At 41.1% G+C, this 19,030-nt stretch overlaps 1 protein-coding gene across 1 annotated transcript in view; it reads right to left on the bottom strand.

Annotated features, from left to right (window-relative positions):
• cfi (complement factor I) overlaps positions 1 to 19,030 on the bottom strand; it is a 69,644-nt gene that overhangs the window by 40,863 nt on the left and 9,751 nt on the right. The window contains 5 exon segments of the mRNA XM_028805860.2: positions 34 to 147; positions 2,524 to 2,711; positions 9,317 to 9,470; positions 12,273 to 12,666; positions 18,114 to 18,146. Of these exon segments, the coding sequence (XP_028661693.2) occupies positions 34 to 147; positions 2,524 to 2,711; positions 9,317 to 9,470; positions 12,273 to 12,666; positions 18,114 to 18,146 (883 nt within the window).

The following is a 19,030-nucleotide window of genomic DNA, read 5'->3' as shown; positions in this document are numbered from 1 at the left end:
ATTTTTTAAAAAAAACAGAAAAGCAGCCATTACTTTTGCAGCAGAGCTCATCACTTTGGTCCCCGCAGTCGTTGATGCCATCACAAGTCCTGTTCAAGGCAATGCATTTCCCATTGACGCAGGGAAACTCTCTGCTAAGGTGACAAACTGCAGGATGAGAAGCGATGGGAGAAAGAGACAAACAAATTTTTGAATCATTTACAACACAACCAGCCTGACTCAAAACACACATAAAAACGCAAAAAAAGTCCCAGTGTGGCTTGTTGTAACTCAAACTCTCTGATATTGTGACGAGGACCTCAAGTGATTCTAGCAGGCCTGACCAGGAGTGATTAGAGCAGGTGCACTGTTGGCAGATAGTGGAAAAAGGCGCCATATGGGGGGCTTAGGAGAGCTCAGTCCATACACTGCATTTATACAAATAGCTCACTGAATATGTGAAACGTGTGGATGGGTATTGAAGGCTCGTCAGGAAACATCTCACCAGAATCCAGAAGAAGCAGAACTGCAGTCATGAGCAGCCACCATTGAAGACCTGACTTGGACTGGGCACTGACAATGGCTTCTCTTTGCCCTGATTTGTAAGTATTGTCACAGGTGGCTGGGGGTGGTACCCAGCCAGGATGCCCAGGAGGACCGGAGGAGGGCTTACACCTCCCCCAGACCATGTGGGGGCGACCGCCCTGGTGGCTTTGGGGACCACGGGAACGGAGCTTGGAAGCTCAACCCTATAGGGGCCCGTGGTCACCACCAGGGGGCGCCCCAATGCCTTTGGAGCCCTGGCCCTCAGCGCTTCCCCCACACCCAGGAGTGCTGGGGGGGGGGAGAGGATCGGGGACACCTGGAGTGCTTCCGGGTGCGCAGCCGGCACTTCCGCCACACTGGGGGGTGCCGGTGGATGATTGTCGGGAGGCACCTGGAGCACATCCGGGCGATTATAAAAGGGGCCGCCTCCCTCCATTCAATGGCTGGAGTCGGGTGGAAGAGGACAGAGCTTGGAGGAGAGGAGTAGAGGCGGACCAGAAGAGAGACGAGGCGTTGTACTGAGGGCCTGGACTTTGGGGTGATTGGTGCTGCAGCACTGGGTTGTGCGTGATCACTGCTGTAACTTAATAACTGTAAATAAACGTGTGTTGGGCAACAAAATGATGTCTGCCTGTCTGTGTCCGGCCTGTTTCCCACAGTATAAATGATTACACTACAGTGTATATAGAGACTGAAAGCTGATTTTTTAAAGATAATTAAATATATACATAAATATATAAAGTATATATACTGTACATACATACAGTACACACATACATAGATTAGATAGAGTGAAAGACACTATATAATAGTTAGGTAGACAGATAAATAGAAAGGCATTATATAATAGATAGGAAAGGCACTACATAATATGGTCCAAGACTGTCTAATAGATTGATAAATAGTGAAATGCACTATATGAAAGACAGAAAAAGCAGAAGGCACTATTTAATAGATAGATAAAAGGCACTATATGATTGATTGATAGATAGATGGATAAAAGGCACTATATGATTGATAGATAGATATGAAAGGCACTATATGATAAAGTGAAAGACACTATATAATAGATAGCTAGACAGATAAATAGAAAGGTATTATATAATAGATAGATAGATAGAAAGGCACTATATAATAGATAGGAAAGGCACTACATAATATGGTCCAAGACTGTCTAATAGATAGAAAAAGTAGAAGGCACTATGAAATAGATAGATAAATATGAAAGGCACTATATAATACATAGAGTGAAAGACACTATATAATAGATAAATATGAAAACAACTATATAATAGATTAATAGATAGGAAAGGCAATATTAAATATGGTGTAAGACTGTCTACTAGAAAGGCATTATATAATAGATACAGATAGACAGAGTGAAAGGCACTATATAATAGACAGACAGATAGACTCTTAAGTAGAAGGCATCCGATGATTAGGGTTAAAGTGTCTGTTGAGACAGTCGTTGCCCTCTTTGGCTGAACTCCAAGCACAATGTCTGGAGAAGACCTGGTGCTGCTCTTCCAACCATTCATCCATTTTCCAACCCACTAAATCCGAACACAGGGTCACGGGGGTCTGCTGGAGCCAATCCCAGCCAACACAGGGCGCAAGGCAGGAACCAATCCCAGGCAGGGCGCCAACCCACCGCAGGGCGCTGCTCATCACCTGCCTAATGCCATCTCTATGGTGAAGCACAGTGGTGGTCTGCCATCCTGTCCAGAGGTTGTTCCTTGTGCCAGTTGCTTGCTAAGGTGAGGCCTCAGCTTCCCACAGGATGAAGTGGGTTTAGAGATGGATGGATGGGAAGCTTTTGCTAGAATATCGTGCCTCAGCTCCATGACTAGGTGTTGGTGTGAATACTTTAGGAAAAGTCAGGATTCACCTTTTTTCTAATGCCCATTTCCACTTCAATGAGCCCCCTGTTCATCTCCCATTCCCCACTAATCCCCCTAAGTTACACCTCTGAAGAGCGCTATGCTCAGGCAGCAGTACCCCTGTAGGTGTCCGTGTAGCACTGGACGGTGGCGACATTCATGTTCTCTGTTAAGTTTTTCTCTTTGTAGATGGTGCACTCCGCCAAGGTGCTCTCCAGTCCGGTGCACAGGACGTTTACACACTTGAGTGGCTTGTTGGCTGTGGTGACCTCCGAGTACTTTAAGGTGTTGGCTTCTTTTGCACCTCTGATGGGAAAGAAAGAAAGAAAAAACGAGAAAAAAATAAATTGAGCCAGAAAAGAACCTTTCATGCTTGTGTGAGCAGGAGGGGCGCCCATTTACAAACCTTTCACTGAGCATGATGTCAAAATATCCAAAAATGCTCCAATTTATTATAAAATAATATACAGAATATAATACACAACATATAAACAATGGTGCCATGATCAGGTTTGATTTTTCTGCTTGTGCTCACTTCTGATTAAAGCCGTTATATTTTAACCATCCTTGCCGCCAAATTTTGGGTCCGTCGTTAAGGGTCGTGTCCTCAGTTTCTAAGGGCGTGGCCTATGTGGTTGTGACCTCCAATTCATCGGCACAATGGGGTGAAAGGTCAGCTGCTCACTGCTATTCTTTTCTTTGTGTCTTTTCTGTTTTCTGATTTTTGATTTTTGCCTTTTATCCATGTTTTGGTCACTGTGTTTTTTGTGTATTTTGTTTTGTTTTATTTTGCTTTTTACGCGAATCTGAAAGAGTTCACCTGTCAATTCTGGGGCAGGACGAAAGGGAGGAAACAAAGGCAGGAGTAACTGCTGTGTTCTGGTGGGGAACACCGAGAAACCGAAACATACAAGGAAATGGAAAAAAAAGCAAAAATAAGGAGAAACATCAACCCCACCCCACCCCCCCACTTGACTACTACTACTCCTCTTCCCCCTCTTCCTCTTCTGCTTCTTCTACCTCTTCTTCTTCCTCCTACTCCTCTTGTTGTACTTGTTGTAGTTGTTGTTCTTCTGCCTCTTCTTTTTCTTCCTCTTCTTTGTCATCCTACTCTTCCCCTTGTTGTTCTTGTTCTTCTTCTTCCACTTCTTCTTTTTTCTTCCTCTTCTCCCTCCTACTCTTCCTCTTGTTGTTGTTGTAGTTGCTGCTGTTCTTCTTCCTCTTCCACTTCTTCTGCTTCCTCTTCTACCTTTCCTCCTACTACTCTTTCTCTTGTTGTTGTTGTAGTTGTTGTTCTTCTTCTTCCTCTTCTGCTTCTTCTTTTTCTTCCTCCTCTTCTCCCTCCTACTCTTCCTCTTGTTGTTCTTGTTGTTGTTCTTCTTCTTCCTCCTACTCTTCCTCTTGTTGTTCTTGTTGTTCTTCTTCTTCATCCTCTTATGGTTCTTCTTTTTCTTCCTCTTCACCGAGTTCACAATTGCAACAGTTGATGGCCTCTTTCAAGTCACTTCTGTGTGATGGTCAACCCAGGGTTCCATTCTCCTCCTGGTTATTAAAATGCATAATTTTGTTTTCTTTGTTCTCTTTTTATTATCGTCACAATATCATTCTATTCATTTATTCTTGGTCTAATTTTGTAATGTCTGTTATTTTTGTTCTCTATAGTTATTATGTAGTATCAATGTGCGTCATGCAATTCTCTCATGTTTCTGCTATTTTGTGGGTGGATCCCCCAAGGAGGCGTGTCCATAATAGTTAAGGGCCCTGCCCCTCCAAGCTGATAACTGAAGTCCAGTGCGGTTCATTTTCAAGTGCGCTCTGATGGATTTTGCTGGGTCTCGTAAGTATTGTGTTTTCTGGGATTTCTGCTCTTTTTTAAATTTTATTACTTAGATTATTCTTGACGATTTCATTTTTTTTCCATTTTCATTTCTACCCTGCGTGGAGTTTGCATGTTCTCCCCGTGTCTGCATGGGTTTCCTTCCATAGTCCAAAGACATGCTGGTTAGGTGGATTGGCGATCCTAAATTGTCCCTAGTGTGTGTGCTTGGTGTGTGGGTGTGTTTGTGTGTCCTGCGGTGGGTTGGCTCCCTGCCCAGGATTGGCTCGTACCTTGTGCCCTGTGTTGGCTGGGATTGGCTCCAGCAGACCCCCGTGACCCTGTGTTTGGATTCAGCGGGTTAGAAAATGGATGGATGGATTTTCTTTAAGGCACATCCTTTTTTTTTTTTTTTTTTTTTTTTTTTTTTTGCTCTATTGAACGTTTAGTGTGTTTTACATGTTCTATCAATAAATCCTCCTATATATGAGCCAGGGGTTGATGGTTATCCTCTTCCTTGTGTGCATTTCAAGGGTGTTATAGAATATATTTTTTTGGAACTTTGAGAGTGAAGCACATTTGGTGCGATGCTGGGAATAGGTATTGAGGGAAGGAATCACCGTAGTTTGTCTGCCAGAGCCGTCGCCGTTTCACGGGTTTTGGGTTATACGCAGTTGAACAGAAATTTTAGTGATTGGCAATAATGGATATAATGAGGTCATTAGAAATAAACTTGATGCATTAGTATTAAAACTCAAGACAGAGGTAAAGAATTTAGGGGTAACTATTGACTGTGACCTGAATTTCATCCATCCATTCACCAACCCGCTGAATCCAAACACAGGGTCACGGGGGTCTGCTGGAGCCAATCCCAGCCAACACAGGGCACAAGGCAGGAACCAATCCCCGTGCAGGGTGCCAACCCACCGCAGGACCTGAATTTTAAATTGCATATTAATCAGATCACTAGGACAGCATTTTTTTCACTTAAGAAATAAAGCAAAAGTCAGACCTCTTATATCATTGAAAGATGCTGAAAAATTAGTTCACGCTTTTGTTTTCAGTCGACTAGATTACTGTAAAGCTCTCCTCTCAGGACCACCCAAAAAAGACATCAATTGATTGCAACGAGTGCAGAATGCAGCTGCTAGAATCTTAACTAGGAAAAGAAAATCGGAGCACATCACCCCAGTCTTAGCGTCACTACACAGGTTACCTGTGCCATTTAGAATTGACTTTAAAATCCTGCTTATGGTCTATAAAGCCTTAAATAATCTCTGCTCCATCTTATATCTCAGAATTTCTAACACCTTAAACTCCAAATCGTAATCTTAGATCTTCAAATGAGGGTCTCCTTAGAATTCCAAGAGCTAAACTTAAAAGAAGTGGTGAGGTAGGTGGCCTTCTGCTGTTATGCACCTTAAATCTGGAATAGCCTGCCAATAGGAATTTGCCAGGCTAATACAGTAGAGCACAAAACTGCTGAAAACACATTACTGTAACATGGCTTCCTCTTAGCTACAGCTTAGTTAAATCCTGATGCTCTGTATATTCAATGAATTATCATTATTATTCATGATGGCTTCAAAATCCGTACTAACCCCTACTTTCTCTTCTGTTCTTTTTCCGGTTTTCTGTGTTGTTGCGATCTGCACCACCACCACCACCTGATCAAAGCACCGTGATGTCCCTCCATTGATGGGTTACACGGCCAGAAGTCCACATGACCGTCATCATCAAGTTCTTCCATGTGAACCCTGAATACAATGAGGACTGATTGAGGTCATTTATGTGAGGTAGAATGCCTAGAGGGGACTGGGTGGTCTCGTGGACTCGGACCCCCTGCAGATTTTATTTTTTCTCCAGCCGTCTGGAGTTTTTGTTTTTTCTGTCCTCCCTGGTCATCAGACCTTACTCTTATTCTATGTTAATTAGTGTTCTCTTATTTTAATTCTTACTTTGTCTTTTTTTCTCTTTTCTTCATCATGTAAAGCACTTTGAGCTACATGTATGAAACTGTGCTATAGAAATAAATGGTGGTGTTGTTGTCCTTGTGTTCCTGTCTTGATTGGATAAAAGTCGTGTCTCGTGCCCGTCTGCATTGTGCTTCGTCAGAGGGGGGCGCTCTAACGCAGCTCATCCCGCACCGCTTTAGAAAGGGTGGGACAAACGTCACATTCAGCTCTATGAACCATTCACAGGATCTGCCGCTCGCCAACCTTCAATTGCACCCGATACATGGGGCTGCTTTATGGATGTTGTTGTGAGAGTTTATTGTTGTGTGATGTATTTGTGGAAAAGGCAGGGTTTTCTGCTTGTTTGTTGTTTTATATTTCCTTTTTATTTAATACACCACACACCTGTTTATTTGATTTGCTGTGTTTCGTGTCTCGGTGTGTGAGTGGTGCGAGTCGGGCCAAGGATGGGATCCCCACCAAAAAAATAAACAAATCACCGTCCCTTCGATGGTGTGAACCTGAGTGGCACCGGACCACTACAGACTGGACCGATTTAAGGGTCCGACTCCATCCTTAATCCAGGGACACACGTGAGCGCACGTCTTCGTGCCAGAGCACTTGCATTGTGCTAACCGGCCTACGGGCTCTTTGAATGTTAGAAATAGCAAGTAAAGAAAATTTATTTACTTAAGTATCGCACCGTACGCCAAGGCGTACAGAAGAAGAAGCTAAGAATCTTTAGGTATAGAAATAACTAAAGTCTTTCAAGAAAGGCTAAGTTTAAAGAAGATATCTTTATTTTTGTCTTTTATTTTACGTGTTTAACTATTTTTTCTTTTATTCTTGTGTGGATTATTTGCCTTTATCTTTCACTAAATACTTCAAAAACGAACTTCTGGACTCTGAGAATTCTTTTGACACGCGTCTTACCCGTGCCCGATGACACCTTATATATTTCAGCAGCTACACAAAAGTTGGCCACTCTTCTCTCCACAGATTCAAGTGCTGCTCTGTCTGTCTGCTAGTGTGGTGACCAGAACCACTCACAATACTCAATACTCCAGGGACGCATCCAAAGTCAAATGGGCCCCTGGGAGGACCCTCAACCACTAATACATCTGAGTCGATGCCATTGTCACATCACTTGCATGGGAAAGGCGCTATATAAATAAAGTGCATTATTATTATTATTACTACTACTATTACAGTCGACCCTTGATATACGACCGGCCTGACATGTGAACAACTTGTTTTACGACCAAAATTTTTGCTTTGAATTACGATCAACGTCTTGTGTTACAACCCGAATGCGGTCACGTGTATCCGCTTATGCGATTGTAAACAAACATCAGTCGGAGCCCAGATACATTGTGTTTGTGGACGTAATTTCGGTCAGTGCAGTGATTTATATCATTTATTTCAATAATTGCTAAGGAAGGAAGCGAAGGTAACGAAGGTAAAGAACGCGATTGCAATCGAAACGAAGAAGGAAATTGTGTGGAAATATGAGAGTGGTGTTCGTGTGACCAATCTCGCTAATATGTACAGATGTTGAAATCCACCATCTCGACAATTTTACAAAGGAAAGATTTGTATAAGGAAACTCCTTCCAAACAATAACCACCTTCCATTTCATTCTCCTCCTCCTCCCTTCTTTCCTGCAAGCCAAAGATGTCAACTTAAATGGTGAGTACAGTAAGAAATTGTTGTTTCTGGTAGGCTAGGCACTTTTTATAACTTTTTGGTTAGTACATTAGAAAAATTATTGGTGTTTTTGGTAAATTATGCACATTATACAACCCTTTTTTATTATGAAAAGGTTAAGTAAGTGTTGCTGTGGGCGGTTTGGAATGCATTATGGGTATTTCCATTATTTCTTATGGGAAAAATAGTCTTGACTTACAACCAACTTGAGTTACAACCAGCACTCGGGAACGAATTGAGTTCGTAAGTCAAGGGTCCACTGTATTATTATTATTACTCGCTTCACTTGCCAACTCCTGTGCGGATCCCAGATTCTCATAGTATATGGTCCTGAATCGTGTAAATCTACGTTTTGACCCTTGAATAATGCAAATGCCAACAGATTATTGTAGACGCGTATATTTCGCCTGTAGTGTTTGTGGATTTCACTTTCACCAAACAACAAATTACTACTACTATTATTATTATTATTATTATTATTACTACTCTTATTATTACTACTACTATTACTATTATTATTACTACTACTACTCCTATTATTATTATTATTATTACTACTACTACTACTATTATTAGTATTACTACTACTATTTTTATTATTACTACTACTACTACTTCCACTACTTTTATTATTACTACTACTATTACTACTACTCCTACTATTATTATTCTTATTATTATTTTTATTATTATTATTATTACTACTCTTATTATTACTACTACTTCTACTATTATTATTACTACTACTACTACTCTTATTATTATTATTATTACTACTACTACTATTATAACTATTATTTTTACTACTACTCATGTGATTAATACTACAATTATTATTATTATTATTATTATTACTACTGCTACTACTACTTCTCTTATTATTACTATTACTATTATTATTATTACTGCTACCACTGTTATTACTATTACTACTACTACTTCTACTATTATTATTTCTTCTACTAGTTCTACTATTACTATTATTACTACTACTACTACTAGTTCTACTATTATTACTACTACTGCTACTTCTACTATTATTACTACTACTACTATTATTATTACTACTACTATTATTTATATTATATTATTACTACTACTATTATTATTATTACTACTACTACTGTTATTACTATTACTACTACTATATTTATATTATATTATTACTACTACTTCTCTTATTATTATTACTACTACTATATTTATATTATTATATTATTACTACTACTATTATTATTATTATTATTACTACTACTACTGTTATTACTATTACTACTACTACTTCTACTACTATTATTATTACTGCTACTACTACTACTACTATTATTATAAACCCAATGAGCCTTATCTGGTGTTCTTCAGAATGACAGGACAGTCCCATACAGTAAAGCCTGCAGGTGATGAAACCTCCAGTGAGTGCAGAGTTCTCTTACCTTTCATGTCCATCTTGACTGCAGATGACATTCGCTGCTGGGATTTTCCAGGTGTCTCCACAGATGAGCAGGTTCTTGGAAGAGCCAGGCCACTGCATTTGGACCAGAGAAGTTACGTTGTCTGATGTGAGATTTAACCAAGACTGAAACTGGTCTGCGGACATAAAGCACAACACACCACGTGATAATTCAGATAATTTAGAACACAGCAGATTTGTCAAATGAGAGGAGACCATTCAGCTTGACAAACCTATTTGTTTAGCTAATGGCTAAGCTGTCCCAACATCTCATCCAGATCCCATCCTTCTTAAAGGTTGCCCAGGTTTCTGCTTCAACTCCATGTCTTGAGAGCTTGTTCATGCATTTAGCCCCACCTAACTGGCTGCCACTCGAGCTTTTAGCCCCACCCAATTGACTGCCACTCAAGCATTTAGCCCCACCCAGTCAGCTAAGATTGAAGTGTCTATTCCCATCCAGCCTGCCACTGCACCAGAACAAAAGAACACAACAAATTTGACAAACGAGAGGAGACCATTCAGTCCATTTGTTGCCCGTTTGTTTAGCTAATACTCAGCAGTCCCAACCTCTCATCCTAATCAATCTTAAAGGGTGTTGAGATTTCTGCTTCATCTCCAGGTCTCGGTAGTTTGTTCCAGACTCCCACATCTCTTTCCTTCCCAGCTCCAGTCCTAAATCCTCTTCTCCCTCATTTCCACTGGTGTCCTCGAGTACATAATTCACCATTAAATCGAATGAATGCTGCTGATTCAACTTTATCAATGCCTTTGAGGATTTTGAACTTCTGGATGAGGTCCCCATGTTGTCTCCTCTGCTTGAGACTAAACAGGTTTATTTCTCCGAGTCTGTCCTTAAGTCCTGGGACACACAAGTGTTGTTCTGTCTGTCTGCTAGTGTGGTGACCAGAACTCCACACAATACTAGAGGGACGCATCCAAAGTCCAAGGCACCCCTGGACCATTAACATGCATGCATTGCATTTGTCACTCCAACAGATGGCACATCACAAACATTTGTAGTAAGAAGGAATGACCTGGGTTTTAAAAATACTCCTTATATATAACATTTGTAGTTGTGCGTTTTATTTCAACAAATGTTTGTGATGAGCCATCTGTTGGAATGAAAAATGCAATGCATCCACCTTAATAAAAGGATAAGCATTTGTGTGCCCATGTGGTTTCTATGTCTCTGTCATTCTAACAGATGGTGCATCACAAGCATTTTTGGTAATAAGATGCATTGCATTTATCATGCCAACAGATGGCATATTGCAAGCATAAACACTGCATTTACAAATCCCATAGCAGATGGCAAATAACATAGACGTATACATTGGGTTTGTCATTCTAACAGATGGTGCATCACAAGCATTAACACTGCTGTTACGAGATCCATACCAAATGGCATGGTCACTCTAACAGGTGGTGCACAATAAACATTTGTAGTAGTGCATTTTATTTCAACAAATGTTTGTAATGATCCATCTGTTGGAATGAAAAATGCAATTCATCCACCTTAATGAAAGGGTAAGCATTTGTGTGTCTGTCTGTCTGTGTGTCCATGTGGTTTCTAGCATAGACATATACATTGGGTTTGTCATTCCAACAGATGGTGCATCACAAACATTTATAGTAATGCCATTTTATGACAACAAATGTATGTGACGCATCATCTGTTGGAATGACAAATGCAATGCATCACTTTAATGAAGTGGGAGAGTGTCTGTGTGTCCTCCCAGCTGCTATACCTTTGTCATTCCAATAGATAGCACATCACAAACATTAACGCTGCTTTTACGAATCCTATACCAAATGGCATATAACAGGGACCTATGTATTTGTCATTCCATCAGATGGTGCATCAAAATCATTTGCAGTAATAAAATGCATTGCATTTGTCATTCCAATGGTCTCCTTTTGTTTGTTAAATTTCTTATGTTTATACACATAATGACACCCTTCATTGTCCATGCATAGCAACATTGCAGCTATGATCCACAAAATGGCTGTGCCCATATCAAAACAAACATGCTGCCACAGAAGACCCACTAATATTTAAACTACTTTTATTTACAACAAGAACTCAAGCAAAATGACACCTTTCATTGGCTAACTGAACATGGCTAACATGGTACAACACCCTACTACTTACAGACTATTTTAATTTCAAATCAAACAAAAAAAATGAACTGCCGGAATTAGATAAAGTGATAATCAAAACCCCTGTTATGAACTTGAGAGTTCCCAAGCACACAGAGTCTCAAAATAATTCTCAAAATGTCCACTAGAGGGGAAAATCACTGTCAAACCCTGGCTAGTAATGAAAAGGACCACATAGAATCCTTAACAACAAAAAGATTTATTTTTCAAAAAGTTCTGTGGAACAAAAATAAGCTCTGAGGAGGAGAGATTGAAAGACAATCCCAAAAAATCAAACAACATCATCCCAATCACAGATCCAAAGAGTAGTTGAAATCTGGAGATCAGAAAAAGCGCAGCAACACATCGCGAGTGCATTCAGGAGGAACTGCAAGGGACTGTGGGTGGAGCCTGTGGGGTGGGACTGTAGGTTGTCCCCACCTAAACAGGGCTGTGGGCCGGCCCTCGACAGTGATGGGCAGGTGGCCCCGCCTCTTAGGGAAACAAAACACAAGGAAGAGCGATAAGGATCATTAAACATAACGAAATTACAGAATCAGAGATTTTGAATCACAGACAGGGGAAGACCCCTGGCTGTAATATAACAACCCCAAAATGGGAAGATAAAACACATTAAATAAAATTAAAATCAGTACATTAGCAAAGGACCCAGCGAATGCCTTTCAAACCCATGAAAACATCTGAACAAGAAGATTCAGTTGACCCCAACGTAGCCCACAAAGTCCTACTAACTAGTGGGTCCCAAACTATTGGGGGGGTCCTCCTCAAGAGATGCTCACCTGTACAGTTGTTACCAGTGTGTGAGAAGTTCACATTTCTGCCGTTGCAGCCCATGCTCTTCACCTGACAGAAGGACCTGTAGTTTCTCTGGTCGGTGCCACAGGACGGGGAGCCCGTGTCCTTTGGGCACTGATAGGGCAGCTTGCAAAGGCACTGTCCTTTGATGCACCTCATCCATGGGGGGCAGAAGACCTTCTGACACGACTGGTAAGTGAATTTCTGCTCCATGCAGTTCCCGATTTGTAGATACTCATCTTCAGTAGGGATCTTTTCAGTGGTGGTAGCCGGAGTGGTAGCTGGAGTGGTAGCCAGAGTGGTAGCCAGAGTAGTGGTCCTGGTGATGTGCACAACCTCGTCACTGTCGGAACAACAGATTTCATGGGACTCTTTACTCTTAGGGGAAGAAAAAAATGGAAAAAAATGTGAGCTGAAATTTAAAAGGCTGCGTTATCATCGCATTTATCAAAGACAAAGTTCATCCTATGGTATAGCAGTTTGTGCGGCAAATAAATAAATCTGTTTGACCTCCAGGGGGCGCCAATTATCTTACTAGGTTTAGGATCCATATCATTGAATACTAGCATTGGGGTTTATACCCAATTACCTTATATAGCGCCTTTCTATAGTGAATGCCATCCCAAGCAGACATATTACCAGGTTCTGAAAACAAACCCCTTTAACAATTCACTCACAGTTAAATAATCGGTCCTGGGATTTTTTTTTTAAACTTTATATAGCGCCTCACCATCACAAGCAGACATGTTTCCAGTTTTACAACACTAACACGTTTAAGGACTCATTCACACTCATGCAGGTATTTCTTTTGTTTGGCTTTATATAGCATCTTTCCATAATAAACACCATATTTACTTAAAAGTAAATAAGAACATAAATAAATAAATACATCTGTGGCAGGAATAAAGAAAGAAAGAAATTGTTGGTAGAAATAAATAAATAAATCTTTGACATAAATAAAAGAAAAAATAAATAAATCTATAGAATAAATGAATAATTAAATAATATTTATTTATTTATGCCAAAGATGCATTTATTTATTTCCAGATTAATTTTTTTATTGATTTATTTCCAGATTCAGATTTCCAGATTTATTGTTTAATTGTTGTATTGATTTTCAAATTTATTTATTTGTTGATTGCCGCTGACCGAATTCGTTGGCGATCTCTTGGCGCCCAATGTGCCACCCGGCGTGGGAGGAACTAAGTCTAAGTAAGTCTAAATTGATTGATTTATTGATGTAGTTATTTCCAGATTCACAGATATCCAGATTTATTCATTTACAGATTTGTTTAATTGATTTGTTGATTTCCAGATTTATTTATTTATGTTTATTTATGTATTTATTTAATTAATTGTTGTTTTATTGTTTTAATGATTTATTGAGTTCCATATTTATTTATTGATTGATTGATTGATTTCCAGATGTATCTCTCTATTTATTGATTGATTTCTAGATTTATTTATTTATTTATTGATTGGAAAGAAATAAATCAATCAATAAATAAATAGAGAAATACATCTGGAAAGCAATAAATCAATCAGATTTATTTCTTTATTGATCTATTGATTGACCTTCCGCACCACCATGCCACCCAAATATTAAATAATTGAACTCAAGATTCAAAGCAATAAAACCAATAATCTACGAAAACTGAGAATGTAAAATGCACTACTTAGCTAATTAATCAATGTATTTCTTAATTATTAAATGTTAACATTTGGCCTCTGCCATGCTGCTATCGATTTTTAATTTGAAGATGGGCCGCCGCCATTATAGACCCTACGACCCTCGGCTAAGAAGTGATGCCCCCTTTCTGGGTGGTTCTGTTTTTATTGGTCAAGAGCCAGAAGGGGAGGAGTCAGTTTTTCTCAACTGGGTAGGAGGAAGAAAAAGACAAAGCAGTTAGCAGCAGCGCCCCCTCTCGGCCTGGGGTGGTGACCCTCTGACGTGCCTGTGTGGCACCCCATTGTGACGTCAGGCTGTGTGTTGGCGACTGTCTCAAAGCATGTCACATGAGGGACATCAGTACAGCAGTGGCCACTCAACAGACCTTTCCTACTGTATTTATGCTGACATTTTGGCTGTTACACATAATAATTATTTAAAAAAAAACATTTCCGAGGGTTGGGGGTAAACATAATGCTAAGGAAGTTAAATAAACAATCTGACTGATTTTATAGTGCCTTGTAGAGATGATTGATTGTTACTAATCAAGTCAAGTTTCAAAATGGGTGGTTGCACCAGCTACACTTTAACCAAAATCTCATTGCCCCGCCCCTTGAAATCTCAGACGCCCCCCCCCCCCGTCACGCATTTGAAGATTTGGGGTCCTCTTCTGGGGACGAGAGGGGGGCGCAGTTGCAACACATGACCAATGTGCACACCGAACTCCAATCAGCAAGAGCGCCGTTTCGGGGTAGCAAGTGGGGTGACCGTCCCAGGCGCCCCGCTTTTCAGGTCCGCGTGTCCCGTTCAGGTGGATTTGTCAAGTGTTTATGAATATTTGAGATGCTCCTAAGAGGAACCCTTTTAAAATCCCTCTCCAAGGTCAAATTCTGTACAGGGACGTCTTTGAAAACATTTCATAGTCCACCTTCATCGCCCGAAAAGGGTCGCCAGTATAATCTCTTCCTAAAACAGGTCTAGCCCATTAGTCGTTGGGTTGGCTTCTGTTTTGAATTGGGAACAACTGATGGCTCGTCGCTTATGACTCCTTCGTGTCCGGAGAGCCTACCATCGTTTCTTAGTCAAGTCTTTGGTTCAGTTTGCTGCAGTAGGCCTTGTTGAAACAGTGCGGGAAGAGTCTGGTAGTGGAACGCGCAGCGACGTTTGATTACTGGTTTAGCCGTATCGCTGTCGACGCCGTGAGTGGAAGAGATCGTGGGCGCTTTTTTTAATCGAGTACTAGGGGGCTTTGCCCCCCTGCTCACTTCACTCGCCAAACCCCGAGCCTGCGGTACTCGCTAGCCACTTTGTGGTTCTGCTGCTCGCGTACGGGGAATGCGGATGTACAAGTTAAACAGATTTTTATTTTCATGGGAATTGTTACATATGCATAATAGAACTAACTGTTTAACATTACAGCGACTAATTAACCATATTAGAAAATAGTCAAACGTAATAAACTGAAAGAAAATTATGTTTCATGTTGCGTTCGAGTTTTTTGTTGCGTTATACATTTTCATTCTGTTTGGTTTTGAAATGAACACGCAAATACATTTTAAAGGGCGGCACTGTGGCGCAGTGGTAGCGCTGCTGCCTCGCAGTTGTTCTCTATAGTTATTATGTAGTATCAATGTGTGTCACGCAATTCTCTCATGTTTCTTCTATTTTGTGGGTGGATCCTCCAAGGAGGCGTGTCCATAATAGTTAACAGCCCCGCCCCTCTAGGCTGATAATTGAAGTCCAGTGCGGTTCATTTTCAAGTGTGCTCTGATGGATTTTGCTGGGTCTCGTAAGTATTGTGTTTTCTGGGATTTCTGCTCTTTTTTAAATTTTATTACTTAGATTATTCTTGACAATTTCATTTTTTTTTCCATTTTCATTTCTTCCCTGCGTGGAGTTTGCATGTTCTCCCCATGTCTGCGTGGGTTTCTTCCATAGTCCAAAGACATGCAGGTTAGGTGGATTGCCGATCCTAAATTGTCCCTAGTGTGTGTGCTTGGTGTGTGGGTGTGTTTGTGTGTGTCCTGCGGTGGGTTGGCACCCTGCCCGGGATTGGTTCCTGCCTTGTGCCCTGTGTTGGCTGGGATTGGCTCCAGCAGACCCCCTGTGACCCTGTGTTCGGATTCAGCGGGTTGGAAAACAGATGGATGGATACTTTTTAAACTTTTTCTGTAAAGCTTCAGTAAAAACAATTTTTTGAATTAATTTTTTGTGAATTTTGATTGTAAGTTTGGACTTTTCACGCAACGTATAACTGCCCGTGAGTGAATTTCGTTTCTTTCTCTCTAATAAATAAACCAACTTTTTCAAATGTTTGTCCCTGTGATTTGTTAATTGTCTTTGTGAAAGTTATTGTCACGGGAAACTGTTAACGTTTTAATACGAATGGCATATCAAGATCTTCTTTGGTGTCTGATCTTACCCCTGAAGATGGACTACATTACCTTTCTTGGATACATCCTTCTTTCTACAGTAATTCATGCGGAGGAAGACCAGACGGTGTTAACGATTGTAGATATTCTTCATGATATTGTAAGTTGATGTTTTCATCTTCCGCACCATCACCACCAACTGTTTCTGCATAGTCTATTGATACGCATTTAACCAATTTGCTGTGTAACTGATCGACATTTGTGGCGTTAATTCGTTTGACTTTCTTGATGCTAGGATTGCCCGTGTGCTCACGTCTTCTGTTGATAACCCTTCATGATGCAATTCTTCAATAAGATTTGGACATAATACGTCTTCTTTTATTGAGAACGTAAAATGAGGAAAACATAAACATTTATAAGAGCTGAGAGAGCAGGAAGAGTGTCTGTCAAAAGCATTCACACCAATGAGAGGTGAGAGGACGGTGGGCGTGGTTCAATGTGGTTGTGAGGAGGGCGGGACTTGAAAAAATCTCATGGAAATAGTCTCGTCTCGTCTCAGGATTTTCTTTTTGAATAGATTATATTGTTATATTTTGATAAAGTCCACGTGTTATCTTACAAAAATTTGGGTGAATACTGTAATGAAAAAATCCGGTGCATGTTAACATTAGGGTGGCACGGTGGCACAGTGGGTAGCGCTGCTGCCTCGCAGTAAGGAGACCTGGGATTCACTTCCCAGTTCTATTCAATAAGGGCGCGTAAATAAAGGCGAGCTTCAAAAGGGCGACCTCAATTGGGCATGGCGAATAAAGGCAAACGCAACAAAATTATTACAGAAAATTTATTAGATAAAGGCAATGATTGAATGTATAAAAAGGCGAAAGCAACAATACTAAAACATTCGCTCAATTGAGGTCGCCCTTTTGAAGCTCGCCTTTATTTACGCGCGCCTTTATTCCCCGCGCCCAATTGAGGTCGCCCTTTTTGTGCGCGCCCTTATTGAAGGATACCTCACTTCCCGGGTCCTCCCTGCGTGGAGTTTGCATGTTCTCCCTGTGTCTGCGTAGGTTTCCTCCCACAGTCCAAAGACATGTAGGTTAGGTGCATTGGTGATTCTAAATTGTCCCTAGAGTGTGCTTGGTGTGTGTGTGCCCTGCGGTGGGTTGGCGCCCTTCCTGGGGTTTGTTTCCTGCCATGTGCCCTGTGCTGGCTGGGATTGGCTCCAGCAGACCCCTAACCCTAACCCTAATTTTAGGATATAGCGGGTTGGATAATGGATGGATGGATGAATGTTAACATTATTTTTATTAAATTCACGTGCAAGTTTATACAGTTCACACATACTGGTAACTGCGCTTGACGTAACCGGCCCCGCGAGGGGTTAGTCAGCCCTAGGCCCCGCACATACCTAAGGCTGCCTCTGCCAATCAGGATGCTTTGAGCAGGTCCTGCCCCTTTCCGGGTGGGACACCATAAAAAGGGACAGCCCCATAAGATGGCGTCTCACTTCCTAAAACCAGGACTCGAGTTCATAATGAGCTCCATACAATTCTGGCAGAGAACTCTGTAATGGCAGATTTTTCATTTTTCTTTTGTTACAATTAAACGGGGATTACCAGGTTGGAACCCCGAAAAGATTCTCTCTTGTTCCAATCCAGTTTCTCTATCGCCAGTCAAAACCCCCTACTAATTTTTGGTTTTTTTTTTGTATCTTGCCACCAGCCCCTACAGTTTGGAAACAACCTGTAAAACACCGAACCAAAAAAGAAGCCAAAAGGACTCACCTTTGGAGGACTTGCTCCTCTGATGACACAGATCTGTAGGGGGAGAAAGAATGAAAACAAAAGACTGTTAAGAAACAGAAGCCACGTTTTGTATTCTGTGGTCCAGGATTGAGGAAGCTCACCCCTCAATCCTGGGATTCAAGATGGAAGCTCCAGGTCAGGGCACACCTGGCATACCAGGCGACAGCCTTATGGTGGCCAGTTAACGTAAGAGGCACATCTTTGTGTCAGGGGCACCTAATGTACTGGTGGGAATCATGTAAACGTGACCGAGGGAGTGGTCCAGGCCAGGATTTGAACCCAGAGGCCTGCAACTGACCCACCACTGCGCCATCATCACAATATTTGAAATTGTCCCATAGATTATACAAAAACGCACACCACAAGATGGCTGTCATGAGTGAGCCAGCGTCTCCATCAGGGCCATCTTAACAGCATTAGAGGCCCCTCAGGCAAAGCGGTGCACTGGGCCCCCTCATACCTTCACAACCACTCACAGGAATAAAAATGTAAAATGGTCGATAAAATTAAACAAATGTCTATTTTGTCGGAAGTACCAATACAATTGGAATTTAGGCATTAAAAAACCTGCCGTACAGCAAAGATCAACACAAACGTTTAGAACAATGGAACAGGAGCCTTGAAAAACACAAACATCTCAATTGGTAAACCATACAGACGGAGATGGCACAGCATGAAATGACTGTGAATTATTTATTACTAGCTGAAATACCCAGTGTTGCCCGGGAGGAAAATAAAGAGATTTTTTTTTTAATTGTTTGAGAAAAATATCTTCTTCTTTCGGCTGCTCCTGTTAGGGGTCCCACAGCGGATCATCTTCTTCCATATCTTTCTGTCCTCTGTATCTTGTTCTGTTACACCCATCACCTGCATGTCCTCTCTCACCACATCTATAA

Source organism: Erpetoichthys calabaricus, chromosome 7 (genome assembly GCF_900747795.2).
Source record: "Erpetoichthys calabaricus chromosome 7, fErpCal1.3, whole genome shotgun sequence".
Taxonomy (NCBI): Eukaryota; Metazoa; Chordata; class Cladistia; order Polypteriformes; family Polypteridae; genus Erpetoichthys; species Erpetoichthys calabaricus.
The sequence above is the reverse complement of the archived record's forward strand: the minus strand, read 5'-3'. Positions and strand labels throughout refer to the sequence as shown.